Genomic DNA, 17,500 nt, shown 5'->3' on the forward strand with positions numbered 1-17,500 from the left:
ACGAATGGGACGCAGAGACATTGTTTACATTTGGTCTTGATCTTGATCTTGATGTCACAGGTGGCTTGTGATTCCTCCCCAGCTTGGGTAGTGTTGCCGTTACTACAACGCACTCACGTAGTGTTGTCATTGTCTGCAGCAGTCTCTGTAGCAAAAAAAAAAAAAATGCTACATCGACTGTAAAAGTGTTTAGCAAGCCCGACGTGTATACGCGCCGCTAGTATTTCCTGCAATCATAGGCGCTGATGTGTATACGCGTCGCTAGTACTGTACGGGTTAAATACTAAAATGAAATAAATGTTACCTCTTAATTAAACCTGACGTGAGCTAGTTTATTTGGTAAATATGGAGAATCGCTACGCGCCTCCAATATTGCTCCCACGAGAATAATAACCTTTCCAAAGTCTCACGCACTGTTGTTTACTGTTGTTCTAAGGCCGTTTGAATGTTCTGGAGGCAGCGGCTGAGACGGATTGCTGAGTCGGATCGCCGCGAACGCCCCGCCAGGATGTCAACAAACCCGCCGATGTAAACACACCCGCTGCCAGGCGTGTGGGGGCGGCGCGGGGCGCAAAGACTGGAGAAGAGGAGGGAAAGTAGGAGAAAAAGAAGGAAAAGTCGGAGATGAAGGAAGAAGCGGAAGAGGCTGCATGTGGATAAAATATTGAAGAAAAGTAAAAGAAATCGAAGACTACACACATTATTATTATTGACATCCACGGAAGGGCAGCAAAGGAACTCTGAAAAACTGTTCAAACTTTAGCCAGGTAAGGAGCCTCTGTGTATCTGCCACACATACACAGACAGACAGGCAAGGAGTCACTGTGTGTGTGGCTAAGTGAAGTGTTAGGTTAGTAACCCATCGCTGCTAAGGATAGTAACCTGATGTCATCTCCCCCAGCTGTTCATCCCCCTCTGGGTCTGGTGGATAAATGGGTGCATGGGGACTGTGGGAAAGTAAAGTGTGGTAGCCTTGATGTCACACTGGTCCGCCAAGCTCAAGGGCCGACGTGACAAAGATGAACTTTGTGGTCACGTTCAGCTACCACACACGCCCCAACTTTACTTTTATTGCCTTTCAGTCTGACCACCACCACCACCACCACCATGGACAAAGAGAAAGAGACAAAGACAGAGGTGGACAGGTTCAAGGATGTCTTCAAGTACTACAAGAGGAGACAACCGCCACCAGACCTGAGTCAGGCCATTGATGTCGACTCATTAAGTGAGGTGAGGCCATCTGTACGCTTGTCTGATGGGCGTTTACCTGATAAACTCATCCATCTTTCCTTCCCCTCACTCCTGCCTCCCTCATCCACAGGTCACAGTGTTGCCAGCTCCCACAGTGTCAGAGGAGGACCAGCGGGCAGCACAGGTGTCAGGACTCACGCCCCCACACACCTGGGCCATCCACTCCCTCGTTAGGCACCCAGGTGAGACTTGGCAGCATTATTAAACTTTTGGTACACATCAGACATCTTCATGGAATCTATACTTTGATAGTTCTTATGCATTTTGTCTTCTATCTCTAATATGTGTAGGACTGTATTGACTTAACATAATTCTATCATTTCTTCCACATAATTTTCTTTTTTTCTTCTGTATAATTATATATATGCATAATTCTCTGTATTTCTCCTTTAGATAATTTTCTGTTCCATGTATTTCTCTGTATTTATCTTCTGTATTATTCTACATAATGTTCTCTATTTCTCCTCTTTATATAATTCTGCATGATTCTTTGTATTTCTTTCATTTTATTCTCTGTAATTCTCCTCCATATAATTTTCTCTTACCTATAATTTTCTGTGTTTCTCTTTATATTTCAGCATAATTCTCACTATATCTCCTCCATATAATTTTCTCTTACCTATAATTTTCTGTTTCTCTTTATATTTCTGCATAATTCTCACTATATCTCCTCCATATAATTTTCTGTGTATAGTTTTCTTTTCCATACAATTCTTTGCATTTCTCCTCCATATAATTCCACATAATCTTCTGTATTTCATTTCACATAATTCTGTGTGTGTTATCTGCATAATTTTTTCTTCTATATAACCCCACCTGACCTCCCCCCCTCGCCAGGCCTGTTAGTGGTACGGAACCCCTTCACCCGCGCCGGGCAGTTGGCGTGGGCACGACGTTGCCTGTGTGAGCTGCCCTGTGCCACCAACAAGACCAACCTGGCCTCACACGGCATACACCTCACCCCCGACAGGACCTGGTGGAGCCTCTGTCACACGTACGGCACTGACTGGCATTCTTGGGTGGACGGAGAGAGGGTGGAGGGAGGCACTCTTGGTTCTTGGCACTCTCCTGTTTTGCATCTTCTTGTTTTTAATTTGTTTTGTTCTTGTTTTTTGCACTCTTGGTCATTATTTCTCAGCCCTGTTGCATTTTTTCTTTTTTCTTTTTGTTTGATTTGTTTTTTTTGTGTTCTTGGTCCTTAGCACTCTCCTACATTGCATCTTTTTTACTCTTGTTTTTGTTTCTTCTTCTTCTTCTTCTTCTTCTTCTTCTTCTCCTCATTTAACATTTTAATTTTCCCTCATGGGGTTGGACAAGCTGTGAATGTCTCCCACTTTTGTCTTATTTTCTGCTTAATTTTTTTGCATTATTGATCCTTGACACTTTTCCACATTGTGACTGATTCGCTGACTGAACGAGCGGCTGTTATCTGTCTGTTTTTGTTTCTTCTTCTTCTTCTTCTTCTCCATCTTTTTCTCATTTAACGTTCCAATTTTCCCTCATGGGGTTGGACAGGCTGTGAATGTCTCCCACTTTTGTCTTATTTTCTGCTTAATTTTTGCATTATTGATCGTTGGCACTTTTCGATATTTTGACTGATTCGCTGACTGACTGAGCGGCTGTTGTCTGCCTCCAGGAGTGAGGGCCGCAGGGGTGGGTTGAGGCACAAGCTGCGTTGGGTCACTCTCGGCTACCACCACAACTGGGACACCAAGGCAAGTGGAGTGTAGCATTATTTTCACCTCATCCAACCCCGTCACAACTGTCTTATGCAGGTAAAGAGAGGAAGGACGAGGGAGAATGAATGAAAAGAAGGAAAACAAGAAAACAATGGAATGAGAAAAAGAAGAGGAATAGGACAATGATGATAGGGATGACGATAATGGCAGAAACAATAATGACACTTACGACAGGGCTGTGTTCTCGGAAAAGCAATCGCAAAGCAGAATGAGCTCTAGGTTTAATTAATAGAGATTGATTCCTGGACTTGCTCTGTAGATAAATACATAAAACAATCACTCTTTTCAGGAATACAGTGAGGAGAGCCAAGGAGAGATGCCTGAGAGCCTGGTGGAGCTGTGTGGGGTGGTGGCGAGGGTGCTGGGGCTGGGGGAGGGGGAAGGTGCGGGAGTGAAGGAGGTGTTCCGAGCGCAGGCAGCCATCATCAACTACTACCCCGCCAATGCCACCCTTGGCCCACACACTGACCACTCCGAACCATATGTTACCGCACCTTTGCTCTCGTTCAGGTGTGTGTGTGTGTGTGTGTGTGTGTGTGTGTGTGTGTGTGTGTGTGTTTCTCAGCTGACATCTCTTGGAATATGACCTCATCTTTCTCTTGCCCTAATTCTCTCTCTCTCTCTCTCTCTCTCTCTCTCACCCTTCTTACCCTAACCTCATTTACCCTGAACTTCTCTCTTTCCCTAACCTTTCTTACCCTAACCTCTTTTTCCCTAACCTTTCTTACCCTAACCTCTTTTTCCCTAACCCTCCCTTATCCTTACCTCACTTACCCTACCCTTCCTCTTACCCAAAACTCACTCATTCACACACAAACACACACACTCATTGATTGGGGACTCACAACATGGCTTCCGAAACAAAAGATCCTGCCTATCAAACCTATTAACCTTTTATAACGACCTCTTCACTGTTTATGACGTAACCAAATCACTGGACGTAGTCTATCTTGATTTCCAGAAAGCGTTTGATAAAGTCCCGCATCATAAATTACTTTACAAATTAAAGCAAATAGGTATTGACGGTCAAGTAAACCAATGGATCGCGAATTGGTTGAGCAACAGACAACAAAGAGTAGTGATCGACGGATTTAACTCAGAGTGGGCGCCTGTCACTAGTGGCGTCCTCAGGCTCGGGTCCTTGGCCCAGTGCTTTTCACTATTTACATCAACGACGTGGATGTTGGACTCAATAACCGCATTAGTAAATTTGCAGACGACACAAAGATTGGCAAATCGGTTCTCACTGATTTAAGACAGGCAAAGCCTCCAAGAGGATTTGCACAAAATTTCAGCTTGGTCGGATGGATGGGAGATGCCCTTAACGTAGACAAGTGCCAGGTCCTTCAAGTTGGAACGAGGAATAAGAAGTTCAATACGAAATGCGGGCGTTAAACTCAAAAGCTGCTCAATGCGCCAAAGACTTGGGGTCAAAATCGCGTCAAACCTCAAATTCTCACAGCAATGCATCGATGCAGCAAATAAAGCGAACAGAATGTTGGGCTTCATTAAAAGAAACTTTGTATTCAAGAATAAAGATGTAATACTCTGCTCTACAACAGTTTAGTCAGACCCCACTTGGAATATGCGGTACAGTTTTGGTCTCCCCACCATGCAAAGGATATTGCTAAATTAGAAGGTGTTCAGCGTCAGCAACGAAAATGATCCCTTCCTTGCGCAACAAATCCTACGAAGAAAGGCTTTCACCCTTAACATGTTCTCTCTTGAGAAACGTCACTCCGAGGAAAACTGATCGAATGTTTTAAAATACTTAATGGTTTCACGAATGTAGACAGATCAACATTGTTTATGATCGATGACACTTTTGCAGACGAGGAACAATGGCATAAAACTCAGATGTAGACAAGTAAATTCAGACTGCACCAAATTTTTCTTCACCAACGCTAGAAAAGCGAGAATGGAATAAGCTTCCACCGTCAGTGGTCCAGTGTAACACGATTGACTCCTTCAAAAATAAGCTCGACCGTCACTTCCTTCAACTTAATATCAACTAGAGTAGAAATGCAACGTTTTGGAGTCTTCTGATTAATGTAAAATCACTTAGGTTTAAGGACAGACCACCAAGTCTGGACCATGGGGTCTGTGTGGTCTGATTTTCTATGTAAATCTATGTAAATCTCTCCCTCTCACACTTTCTCACTCACTCACTCACACACACACTAACCTTTCTCTCTTCCTAGCCTGTCTCACACTCACTCTCACACCTACACTCATCCTCATTCACTCTCATTCACTCTTTCACTCACTCACTCTCTCTCTCCCACAGTTTCGGGCAGAGCGCAATCTTCCTCATCGGTGGGCAGACCAAGGCAAGGGAACCAAGTGCTGTTTTGCTACACAGCGGGGACTTGGTGGTGATGTCCGGACCCTCCAGACTCTGCTACCATGCCGTCCCGCGGATACTGCCCAGGGAGGAGTGGAGGAGGGCCAGGAGGAGGAGGAGGAAGAAGGAGGAGGAGGTGGAAGAGGAGGAGCCATGGTTAACTGAATCTTGTGGACTTGGAAATGAAGATAAAAATGAAGATATGAATAGAAGAAAAGAGGAAAATGAAGGTAAGAAGAGAAATGAAGAAGGAATGGAGGAAGATGAAGAAGATAAAGGGAAGAACAAAGAGAATAAAGATAAAAAGGATGATATGAATGAAGATAAAAAGGATATGAAGAGAAGGAATGAGGAAATAGGAAGAGATAAGATTGAGGAAGATGAGAGAGGGAAAGAAGAGGAGAGAAAAGAAAGGGAAGAAATGGAAGTTGAAATAAAGAGCGAAGAGAAAGAAGATAAAGAGAGGAAGAAGAAGAATGAAAACAAAGAATGCCAACAGGAAGAATTGATAAAGGAAAAGAAGAGCGAAAGAGAGGAAGAAGAGGAGGATGAAGCAGAAAAACCAATAAAGAGGAGGAGGAAGACAGAAGAAGAAGAGGAACAAGGAAACAAAGGGAAAAAGAAGGATGATAATGGTGAAAACAATGAAAATAATGACAAGAGTATAAACAAGGAAAACAGTGATAGAAGTAATGAAAACAATGATATAGAAAACAGGGATAATGATGATGATGATGATGATGACAATGATACAGCAGACATCCTAGAGTACCTTCGTGAGTGTAGGATTAACATGAATGTCCGACAAGTCCTTCCTCCCAACAAGGACTCCCTCCCTTCATGACAGGACCCAAAGGAATAAAATAAAGGAGTTATATAATGTGGGAGTTCATTGTATTCCTCTAACCACTTCATTATAATAGAAAGGAATAACACAAAGAATGAAACCAATATCTCAAGTTCATTAACCCGGTAACAGCGACGGGCCAAATTTGTGGCTTTACCGTGTAGCAGCGACGGGCCAAATTTGTAGCTTTACCGTGTACCAGCGACAGGCCAAATTTGTGGCTTTACCGTGTACCAGCGACGGGCCAAATTTGTGGCTTTACCGTGTAGCAGCGACGGGCCAAATTTGTGGCTTTACCGTGTACCAGCGACAGGCCAAATTTGTGGCTTTACCGTGTACCAGCAACGGGACAAATTTTTGCCATGATATAAACCCCCCAAAATAGATGATGCATAAACTGATCACATGTGCGTTGATATATATATATTATGAAATGGTTTGCGTGAGTGATGATTCTTTCTCATTGTTTTCCTTAGAGGGGCCTTTAACCTAACCAAACCTAACCTAACCTAACCTAACCTAACCTAACCTGACCTAAGAAACATGATCCCCGCAGCTAACTGTTTAAAGTCATCTAAATCTTTACACATGACAAGGCAGGACTCTTATAATTCTCTACCACAATTATCTCCTGACTTTTTTTCTTATTCTCTCTTCGTTTATTGCCACAACTATCTCTTTCCTTCCTTTCTCTTATCGTTCATTGTTAAAACTGTCTTATCTTCCTTCATTCCTTTTTTACACATGACAGGGCAGGACTCTTATAATTCTCTACCACAATTATCTCCTGACTTTTTTTCTTATTCTCTCTTCGTTTATTGCCACAACTATCTCCTCCCTTCCTTCCTCTTATCGTTCATTGTTAAAACTGTCTTATCTTCCTTCATTCCTTTTTTACACATGACAAGGCAGGACTCTTATAATTCTCTACCACAATTATCTCCTGACTTTTTTTCTTATTCTCTCTTCGTTTATTGCCACAACTATCTCCTCCCTTCCTTTCTCTTATCGTTCATTGTTAAAACTGTCTTATCTTCATTCCTTTTTTATACATGACAAGGCAGGACTCTTATAATTCTCTACCACAATTATCTCCTGACTTTTTTTCTTATTCTCTCTTCGTTTATTGCCACAACTATCTCCTCCCTTCCTTCCTCTTATCGTTCATTGTTAAAACTGTCTTATCTTCCTTCATTCCTTTTTTACACATGACAGGGCAGGACTCTTATAATTCTCTACCACAATTATCTCCTGACTTTTTTTCTTATTCTCTCTTCGTTTATTGCCACAACTATCTCCTCCCTTCCTTCCTCTTATCGTTCATTGTTAAAACTGTCTTATCTTCCTTCATTCCTTTTTTACACATGACAAGGCAGGACTCTTATAATTCTCTACCACAATTATCTCCTGACTTTTTTTCTTATTCTCTCTTCGTTTATTGCCACAACTATCTCCTTCCTTCCTTTCTTTCTTTCCTTCTTTCTCTTATCGTTCATTGTTAAAACTGTCTTATCTTCCTTCATTCCTTTCTTACTTTTTTTTTCTTGCATCCCTTCCTCCTCCTCTTTCTCCACTCTCCTCCACTCCTCCCCCTTTTCTTGTCTTCCCTGCTCTTCCTTTTCCTTTCCTTCTCCTTCCCTCTCCTCCGTTCCTTCCTTCCTTGTCCTTCTTAACCCGGGCAAATATTTCTCGCGGTATCCCATTAAAAGTAACCGAGGATACCATTTTCTGTGACGCTTCCTCTTCGGCGTTGAATGGATGACTAAAACAAAATGACAGTAATGTGATATAGTGCTTTTTTTTTTCCTAAAGGGAGATGAAACTAAATTCAATAAGGCAGAAGGAGATAATAATGGACCATTTTTTCCAAAGTAGAGGAATAAAATAAAGAGAAATAATGACTAAATGACACCAACGTGACCTACACACACACACACACACACACACACACACACACACACACACAGGGCCGGATTTGCCAATAGGCAACATAGGCCATTGGCCTAGGGCCCACTGGGGTCCTGGGGACTTAAGTTGTGGTGGCCTAATGGTCGAGAGAGAGAGAGAGAGAGAGAGAGAGAGAGAGAGAGAGAGAGAGAGAGAGAGAGAGAGAGAATAATGTTCGTTAACCTTCAGCACCTTGACCAAAAATCCACATTCATCAACTTTTGTGTGTCATATTCATTCCACAAAAATTAAATTTACTGACTCACAATGCAGGTTGCTCTTTTGAAACTGCCGCAGTCACCAGACTGTACTGTGTGGCAGGGTTGCCATGTTTGTCCTTTTAAGGACAGTCTGTCCTTTTTTGAGCCTGTTTGTCCTTAAGTTTTCTTGAAAAAAGGACAGTCAAAATCTCTCTCACACACACACGCACACAAACAACACACACACAATATATATATATATATATATATATATATATATATATATATATATATATATATATAGATATATATATATATATATATTGGCGAGGGGGGGGGCCCCCTGATGAGATTTGGCCTAGGGCCCACAAGCAAGTAAATCCGGCCCTGCACACACACACACACACACACACACAGAGCGGCCTTGAGAGGGTAAAGAAGTTAATTATGTAAATGTGTGTGTGTGTGTGTGTGTGTGTTTCCCCGGCACAGACGCGGATGACGGACAAAATAATGCGAACGGACGCTGACAGTTAGAAAAAAAATAACGGATGCGAATGCGGATGCTGTTTAAATGAGCGAATGATATGCGGACACAAGATACATCTCTTGTGTATGTATGTATGTATGTATGTATGTATGTATTGAGGTTGGTATAGTATCTCGTAATTATGTATGTACGTGCGTGTGTGTGTATGTGTGTGTGAATAAGTAGGTAGGAATGGAGGGAAACGAGATAAAGAAGGAGAGAAAAGGAAAGGGAGAGAAAGGGGAAGGAGGGAAGGGAGATATGTGTAAGAAAGAGGGAGAAAAGGGGGAAAAGAAAGGGAAGGATAGTATGTGTGTGTGTGTGTGTGTGTGTGTGTGTGTGTGATATCATTGACCTAGATCTGTCTGTTATACGCTTAGCAATAAACGAATCCCCTAACCCCCTCCCCCTCTCTTCCCTCCACCTCCTCCTCTTCCTCTCTTCTCCTTCCCATTCCCTCCCCTCTTTCATTCTCATCCTTCTCAATCTTCCTTTCTTCCTCTCTCTCTCAGCGATTTTTCCCTCTTCTCTATTCCCTTTCCTCCTCTTCCTTTTTCTTTTCTTCCCCTTTCTCTTTTTCATGGACATTATTTTTTTTCCTTCTTCTTCTTGTTTGCAATGTGTCGATTAAAATTAAGAATAAATGTGGACGAGGAAGAGGAAGAGGAAGAAGAAGAGAGGAAACAGGAGAGGTAGGGAGAGTAATTTCAAGTAGATGAAAGGAAGGAGAAGGAGATGAAAGGAATATGGGAAGAAAAGGAAGGAAAAGCAGAGGATAGGAAAGGAGACGAAAGGAAAGAAGAGAGAAATGGAAAGATGAAGGGATAAATCAGAGAGGAAAAGTAGAGGAGTGAAAAGATGGGGAAAGAAGAGGAGAAAAAGGGAAGGGAGAGGAAGAGAAAGTAGAGGAGAGAAGAGGATTGAGGAGAAGAGAGGAAGGGAAAGACACCCCAACCTTGACCAACGCACACACACACACACACACACACACACACACACACCAGCTTTCCCTCACGTTACCCCCGCCCCCGCCCCGGTACCCAGAGGTCACCCGGGGCTGGGAAGGCTGCCCCGGCCCCAGCATCCTTCCCCCGCAGGTCTGCCATCCTTGCCTGGGGGGTCCTGTGTCCTACTCCAACTCCTGCCTCCCCCTCTCCTTTGCTTCCCCCCTCCTTAGCCGTGCTTCAGCCGCTGCCACGCGTCCAGCCTCCCCCTGCAGCCCGCCCCCCCCTACCTGGTGCGTGGCCTATCCCTGCCGCCCTCCCGGCCTCCTTCCCTCCCTTCCTTCCCCGCCGGCCCCTCATGAGCCACATCCTTCATTACCACCCGTCTCTCTCTCTCTCTCTCACACACACACACACACGGCCTCCACCCTGCCGGCGCCACACGTTCTGATCGACAGCGGGGGCGGAAGGGCAACGCCGCCGCCGCCGGCGCGGTGGTGGCGGCGATCGCAAGGGAACAGCGCCGCCTGCACCACCACCATCACCGCCGCCGCCGCCGCCGCGGCGTAGAAGTGGAGATGCGTCGTTGTAGCGGCCGCTGCCCCCCGTCAGGGCGTGTCCCGGCCGCCCCCACGCCCCGGCCTCACGCCCTTGTGCGCGCCGCCCGCCGTCCGCCCCCGCCGCGGGTGACGCCGACAGCCGCGGCAGTTGTCGTACCGGGCCGCCAACGCCCGCAGAGCAGACGCAGTGGCGCGCCGCCGCCCGGGAGCCAGTGTCCAGCGTGTGTGTCCCGCCGCCGCCCCCGCCGCCATGAACCTGGACGAGCGGCTCATCATCGAGGTGCAGCAGTACCCGGGCCTGTACGACCAGACCAGCCCCGACTACCGCGACCTGCGCAAGAAGGAGACCATGTGGCAGGCCGTGGCCGACAGCCTGGGCCTGCACGGTAAGCCTGCCGCCGCCTTCCCCGGCCTCGCCCCGCCCTGCCCCGCCCAGGCCGGGGCCGCCCTCACCCTTCCCCGCCTCAGCATCCTTCCTGCCCTGCCTCTCCCTGCACGCCATCTTCCCTCCCCCCTCCGCCTCCCCGCCCTACGCAGTGAACGGTCGTCCCGTGCACCTGACGCCTTGCCGAGGCTCTGCGCCCCGTGTCCCGCCGTGCAGAGCCGCGTGCACGCCACCGCCCGGCACGCCTTGCTGTCTGGCGGCACCCCTCCCCGACACATAAGAACACAGGGAAACTGCAAGAGGCCGGGTGGCCTACACAGGGCAGCTCCAGAATCCCCCCAACTACTCACGGTGGGTGAGGTGTAGTTACAGGGGTTACAGGTAGAGGCTTGATCCTCGTTATACCGGCGGTACCCAGGCACGCATCCAGCACCCCGTCACCTTACTGCACCCACACCTCACTGCCACCTCTCGTCCTCGTCCATGTAGCTATCCAGTCTACTCTTAAAACAAGCTATCGTCCCTGCACTAACTATGTGACTGCTGAGTCTATTCCATTCCCCCACCACCCTATTACTAAACCAATGCTTGCCTATATCTCTCCTAAATCTATACTTTTCTAATTTAAATCCATTACTGCGAGTTCTATCCTGTTGGCTAATTCTCAGTACTTTACTTATATCGCCTTTGTTGTAACCCTTGACCCATTTGAATACTTCTATCAGATCTCCCCGCACTCTTCGTCTCTCTAGTGAATGTAAGTTTAGATGTTTCAGCCTATTTTGATATGGGAGGTTCCTCAGCCCCTGAATCATCTTGGTCATCCTCCTCTGAACTGATTCTAGCAAGTTGATGTCCATTCTGTAGTGTGGGCACCAAAACTGGACAGCATAATCTAAGTGTGGCCTAACTAACGCTAAATAGAGTCTGAGAATGACCTCTGCACTCCTGTTGGTTACCGTCCTGTTAATAAAGCCTAATACCCTGTTAGCCCCATTCCTCGCACTAATACATTGCTTATTTAGTTTTAGGTCAGAGTTCACTAACACTCCCAAATCCCTTTCACACTCAGACCTGCCACACACACACACACACCCAGCCTCGCCTCGCCGCGGTGGCCGCAGTGGTGCCGCGTGTGTGTGCGGCGTGGCGGCGGCGGCAGCGCGGCGCCTCGCAGGCCGCCCCGCGACCCGCCGCGCCGCGCTGATCAATGCACGGCAACGCGGGAGGGAAGGCTTGAGTCCCCGCCGACACCCAGCACTGCACGTTTTCTGTGGTAGCTTTTCAAGGGGGGACTCCGGTGACCAAAATGCCTCATAACACACCTGTCTCTCTCCATCCCTGCCTTCGCTGTGTACCTGTCTTCAACCTTTCCATAATCAGACAAACCTTTCCCTCCCCACCCCTATCTTCGCTGTGTACCTGTGCCTTAGCCTTGCCATAATCAAGCGTCTAACACCTGTCCCTCTCCCTCTCCCCCTGTCCAGTCCGCGAGTGCCAGGCGCGGTGGCGCGTGCTGCGGGACAAGTTTGCTCGTGAGATGCGGAAGAACGTGAACGCGAAGAAGGCGGGAGCCAGCGCCCTGCAGGTGTACCAGGGCAGCTGGGCGCTCATGTCACACCTCATGTTCCTCACCTCGCACGTCAGGCACAGGACCGCGCAGGGGTGAGTGGCGGGCTGACGGACTCAATGACTGGCTGACTAAATAATTGACTGATTGAATAATTGATTGACTTGCTGACTGATCCTACTGACTGACTGAATAACTGATTGAACAACTGACTGACTGATTAACTGATTGATTGATTGACTGACCGACTAGTTCACTGACTGACTGATTGATTGGCTGACTGACTAAAATTGTAACTGACTAAATGAGTGACTGACTGATTGACTGACTGACTTACTTATTGATTGATTGATTGATTGACTGACTGACTGTCCAACTATCTGACTGACTGACTGACTAAATAATTAAATGACTAACTGACTGACTATATGACTGACACACACACACACACACACACACACACACCATTTACCCAATTTTCTTTTTTTTTCCTGATTGTCAAAAAATGAGTCACTTTATGGAATTAGAAAGCGAAAAATATAGAGAAACGTCACGAGAGAGAGAGAGAGAGAGAGAGAGAGAGAGAGAGAGAGAGAGAGAGAGAGAGAGAGAGAGAGAGAGAGAGATTACATTGACCAAAACTAACATTACTTCCCTTCCTCCTCCTCCTTTTCTTCCTCTTCTTTCTCCTCCTCCTCCTCCTCTACCACCATCTCCTCTTCTTCCTTTCCCTAACCATCTCTTCTCCTCCTTCTCTTCCTCTTTCTCCTCCTCAACAACCATCTCCTCTCCCTCCTTCTCCTCCTTCTCTTCCTCATCCTCATCTTCCTCCTGGCTAAAATTCCTCCTCCTCCTCCTCCACAGACCGCTGAAGAAGAAGACCCCCTCGGAGGCAGGCATCTCAGAGGAAGAGGAGGAGTGTGACCTTACCGACGAGGAGCCTCCATCCCCGTCTCCCCCGCTGACCAAGAGGATCAAAACCGAAGTGGACTCGTACCAATCCTCCGAAGGGGAATCCAAGCGCACTCTGGCGGGGACGCTGGAGTGGGAGGCGGACGCGGAGAGGTTGTTCTGCCTGTCGCTGGTACCCGTCATGCGCCGCCTCGACCCTGACAAACGCAGCCTGGCCAAGCTCCACATTCAGCGCCTCCTCCACAACCTCGAGTTCCCGCAGGTCAAAGTGGAGTTGCGGAGTGGGTGACGCTAGGAGGGGGCTTTGAGTTAGGGGGGCGGGGGGGGGGGTTACTATTGTGTTTTTGGAGGGTGAGAAGTGACCTAACCTGACCTCACCTACATGTCTTTTGTTTTGGGGGTATTATTTTTTTGGAGGAAGTTAGAGAAGTAATCTAACCTGACCTGACCTCACCTGGATGTCTTTTGTTTCTGGGGTATTATTGTATTTTTGAGAGAGTAAGAGAAGTGACCTCACCTGACCTCACCTGGATGTCTATTGTTTTGAGGTATTATTCTATTTTGGAGGAAGTAAATGAAGTAACCTAACCTGACCTGACCTGACCCAACCTGGATGTCTTTTGTTTTGGGGTATTATTCTATTTTGGAGGGAGTAATTGAAGTAACCTGACCTGACCTCACCTGGATGTCTTTTGTTTTTGGGGTATTATTCTATTTTGGAGGAAGTAAATGAAGTAACCTCACCTGACCTCACCTGGATGTCTTTTGTTTTGGGGTATTATTCTATTTTGGAGGAAGTAAATGAAGTAACCTGACCTGACCTCACCTGACCTCACCTGGATGTCTTTTGTTTTGGGGTATTACTGTATTTTGGAGGGAGTAAGAAGTGACCTAACCTGACCTGACCTCACCTGGATGTCTTTTGTTTCTGGGGTATTATTGTATTATGGAGGAAGTAGGAGAAGCAACCTGACCCAACCTGACCTTCTTGTGTCGGGTCAGTCCTGGGTGGAGGAGAAAAAGGGGACGCCCACGTAGCTCATGGTAGAGGCAAGTAGATCGATCCTGCCGGGAGGGACTTGAGATGGACGGTAGCTGCGCGTTAGCTTGTTCGGGTCAGGGGGTGGAGGCGGCGAGTGAGTGAAGCGACGCGTCCCCTGGGTGTACGCTCCCCATTAGTTAGTTATTAATTGGAGGAGGTGGGAAAGGTTTTGGGAGAAGGTTACGTGAGATTGTTTTGTTGTTTTGATTTGTGAGGACTTGGGACTGATTTTTCTTTTCTCGAACTTTTTTTTAGGGGGGAGGGGGGGCAAGGGTTTAAAAAGGGGGTCATATCTTGGGGGGGGGAGTACAGTGTGAAAGGAAAGGGGAGGAAAGGGAAAGTAAAGGGGTAGATATTGGGGAAAACAAGGAAGGGTATTTGAAGGGGTAGAGGAGGAGGAAGGGGGGTAACTTTGAAGAGGGAGAGGAGGAGGAAGGGAGGTAACTTTGGAAAGGTAGAGGAGGAGGAAGGGAGGTAACTTTGGAGAGGTAGAGGAGGAGGAAGGGAGGTAACTTGGAGAGGGAGAGGAGGAAGGGAGGTAACTTTGAAGAGGGAGAGGAGGAGGAAGGGAGGTAACTTTGGAGAGGGAGAGGAGGAGGAAGGGAGGTAACTTTGGAGAGGGAGAGGAGGAGGAAGGGAGGTAACTTTGGAGAGGTAGAGGAGGAGGAAGGGAGGTAACTTTGGAGAGGTAGAGGAGGAGGAAGGGAGGTAACTTGGAGAGGGAGAGGAGGAAGGGAGGTAACTTTGGAGAGGGAGAGGAGGAGGAAGGGAGGTAACTTTAGAGAGGGAGAGGAGGAAGGGAGGTAACTTTGGAGAGGGAGAGGAGGAGGAAGGGAGATAACTTTGGAGGTGTAGAGGAGGAGGAAGGGGGGTAACTTTGGAGAGGGAGAGGAGGAGGAAGGGAGGTAACTTTGGAGTAGAGGAGGAGGAAGGGAGGTAACTTTGGAGAGGGAGAGGAGGAGGAAGGGAGGTAATTTTTTTGAAGGGAGGAGATAAACTAGAAAAGAAGGGACCATTATGATTTTTGGAGTGAGGGGGCTGGGGAGAGGGGAGAGAAAACAGGGAGGAGGGGAGATGATTTTCTCTCTCCTTGTTTATTTTCTTTATTTTTTCTTATGGGGGGCAGCAGATGGGGGGCTTTTTTGCTTTACCTAACTTATTTTTTTATTAAAGGGGTTTGGGAGGAGGTGAAGGAAAGAAAAAGAAAGAAAAGTAGAAGAAAGTTATCATCATCATTATTATTATTATTGTTATTATTATTATTATTATTATTATTGTTATTGTTATTATTATTATTGTTACTGCTGCTCCTGTTATGGATACGCTTACTCGTATTAAACATGTTCCTAAACGTGAGTGTGACGTGTTTTGTTTGTCTGCCCTCCCCGTGTGTGTGTGTGTGTAGGTGTGTGTGTGTGTGTGTGTGTAGCCAGACACGGAAGATTCAAACACACACGTAGTCATGGTATGTTGCTAAACGACACACACACACACACACACACACACACACACACACCTACCCCCCCTCCACCACACACACACACACACACGCACACCTACCCCCCCTCCCCCACCACCACACACACACACACACACACACACTTCCTGCCCAAGACCTGATATGGAAGGTGAGGAATATGCAACAAAATGGAAAGGTAAAAAGGTTAATTAAATTCGTTCTGACAGGTGAACACAAACAGGTAAGTGAGGCGAAGGTGAGGGGAGGCGAGGGAACGGATTGCCTCCATGATAAAGGTAAACTAATAAGGAAAGGTAAATATAACAGTTAATTCATACATGGAAATTCACTTATAAGGAAAGGGAAAGGAAAAAAATAAGTGAATTCGTACCTGGAAATTCACTTATAAGGAAAGGGAAAGTAAATTCATACCTGGAAATTCACTTAGAAGGAAAGGGAAAGTAAATTCATACCTGGAAATTCACTTAGAAGGAAAGGTAAAGTAAATTCTTACCTGGAAATTCACTTAGAAGGAAAGGGAAAGTAAATTCATACTTGGAAATTCACTTATAAGGAAAAGTGAAGTAAATTCATACCTGGAAATTCACTTATAAGGAAAGGTGAAGTAAATTCATACCTGGAAATTCACTTAGAAGGAAAGGGAAAGTAAATTCATACCTGGAAATTCACTTAGAAGGAAAGGGAAAGGAAAAAATAAGTGAATTCGTACCTGGAAATTCACTTATAAGAAAAGGCAAAGTAAAAATAACAGTTAATTCATACTTGGAAATTCACTTATAAGGAAAGGTAAAGTAAAAATAAGTTAAATCATACCTGGAAATTCACTTATAAGGAAAGGGAAAGTAAATTCATACCTGGAAATTCACTTAGAAGGAAAGGGAAAGTAAATTCATACCTGGAAATTCACTTAGAAGGAAAGGGAAAGTAAATTCATACCTGGAAATTCACTTAGAAGGAAAGGGAAAGTAAATTCATACCTGGAAATTCACTTAGAAGGAAAGGGAAAGTAAATTCGTACCTGCAAATTCACTTAGAAGGGAAAGTAAATTCATACCTGGAAATTCACTTAGAAGGAAAGGGAAAGTAAATTCATACCCGGAAATTCACTTAGAAGGAAAGGGAAAGTAAATTCATACCTGGAAATTCACTTAGAAGGAAAGGGAAAGTAAATTCATACCCGGAAATTCACTTAGAAGGAAAGGGAAAGTAAATTCATACCCGGAAATTCACTTAGAAGGAAAGGGAAAGTAAATTCATACCTGGAAATTCACTTATAAGGAAAAGGAAAGTAAATTCATACCTGGAAATTCACTTAGAAGGAAAGGGAAAGTAAATTCATACCTGGAAATTCACTTAGAAGGAAAGGGAAAGTAAATTCATACCTGGAAATTCACTTAGAAGGAAAGGGAAAGTAAATTCATACCTGGAAATTCACTTAGAAGGAAAGGGAAAGTAAATTCGTACCTGGAAATTCACTTAGAAGGAAAGGGAAAGTAAATTCATACCTGGAAATTCACTTAGAAGGAAAGGGAAAGTAAATTCATACCTGGAAATTCACTTAGAAGGAAAGGGAAAGTAAATTCGTACCTGGAAATTCACTTATAAGGAGAGGGAAAGTCAAAATAACAATGAATTCATACCTGGAAATTCAAGCAGGTAGACGACAGGTGTGACTCTCCACGACACGGGGACTGAAAAAAAAAAAAAAAAAAAAAAACGACCAAATAAAAAAATACAATAGTAATAAATC

The 17,500-nt window shown here is 45.6% G+C and overlaps 2 protein-coding genes across 51 annotated transcripts; both read left to right on the forward strand.

The window, feature by feature from the left end:
• The first annotated feature begins 527 nt into the window (after positions 1 to 527).
• Positions 528 to 3,000, forward strand: LOC127003497 (nucleic acid dioxygenase ALKBH1-like). The gene is made up of 5 exons (XM_050870252.1): positions 528 to 767; positions 1,083 to 1,230; positions 1,322 to 1,433; positions 2,089 to 2,245; positions 2,888 to 3,000. Exons 2-5 carry the CDS (start codon positions 1,108 to 1,110, stop codon positions 2,979 to 2,981), a joined length of 486 nt encoding a protein of 161 aa, XP_050726209.1. The 5' UTR covers positions 528 to 767; positions 1,083 to 1,107; the 3' UTR covers positions 2,982 to 3,000.
• A 7,224-nt stretch (positions 3,001 to 10,224) lies between these two features.
• On the forward strand, positions 10,225 to 15,627 carry LOC127003498 (uncharacterized). 50 transcript variants are annotated; one of them, XM_050870271.1, is made up of 8 exons: positions 10,225 to 10,747; positions 12,234 to 12,411; positions 13,181 to 14,656; positions 14,725 to 14,758; positions 14,823 to 14,910; positions 14,979 to 15,042; positions 15,074 to 15,141; positions 15,207 to 15,627. In XM_050870271.1, the coding sequence occupies exons 1-3, from the start codon at positions 10,612 to 10,614 to the stop codon at positions 13,515 to 13,517; spliced, it is 651 nt and encodes a 216-aa protein (XP_050726228.1). In that variant the 5' UTR covers positions 10,225 to 10,611; the 3' UTR covers positions 13,518 to 14,656; positions 14,725 to 14,758; positions 14,823 to 14,910; positions 14,979 to 15,042; positions 15,074 to 15,141; positions 15,207 to 15,627. The 50 variants fall into 50 exon arrangements, with proteins under 50 accessions (XP_050726228.1, XP_050726220.1, XP_050726242.1 ...); XM_050870263.1 differs by having other exon boundaries at positions 14,725 to 14,944; positions 15,009 to 15,042; XM_050870285.1 differs by having other exon boundaries at positions 14,725 to 14,876.
• The last annotated feature ends 1,873 nt before the right edge of the window (positions 15,628 to 17,500 follow it).

The sequence above is a fragment of the Eriocheir sinensis genome, chromosome 25, assembly GCF_024679095.1.
Source record: "Eriocheir sinensis breed Jianghai 21 chromosome 25, ASM2467909v1, whole genome shotgun sequence".
NCBI lineage: Eukaryota > Metazoa > Arthropoda > Malacostraca > Decapoda > Varunidae > Eriocheir > Eriocheir sinensis.

Excerpts from the sequence above, each read along its gene's own strand:
- LOC127003497 (XM_050870252.1), top strand. The coding sequence starts at position 1,108 with ATGGACAAAGAGAAAGAGACAAAGACAGAGGTGGACAGGTTCAAGGAT. Across the intron at positions 1,434-2,088 it reads CTCCCTCGTTAGGCACCCAG|GCCTGTTAGTGGTACGGAAC; the intron begins GTGAGACTTGGC and ends CCCCCTCGCCAG. Across the intron at positions 2,246-2,887 it reads TGGTGGAGCCTCTGTCACAC|GAGTGAGGGCCGCAGGGGTG; the intron begins GTACGGCACTGA and ends GTCTGCCTCCAG.
- LOC127003498 (XM_050870256.1), top strand. The coding sequence starts at position 10,612 with ATGAACCTGGACGAGCGGCTCATCATCGAGGTGCAGCAGTACCCGGGC. Across the intron at positions 10,748-12,233 it reads CGACAGCCTGGGCCTGCACG|TCCGCGAGTGCCAGGCGCGG; the intron begins GTAAGCCTGCCG and ends CCCCCTGTCCAG. Across the intron at positions 12,412-13,180 it reads AGGCACAGGACCGCGCAGGG|ACCGCTGAAGAAGAAGACCC; the intron begins GTGAGTGGCGGG and ends CCTCCTCCACAG.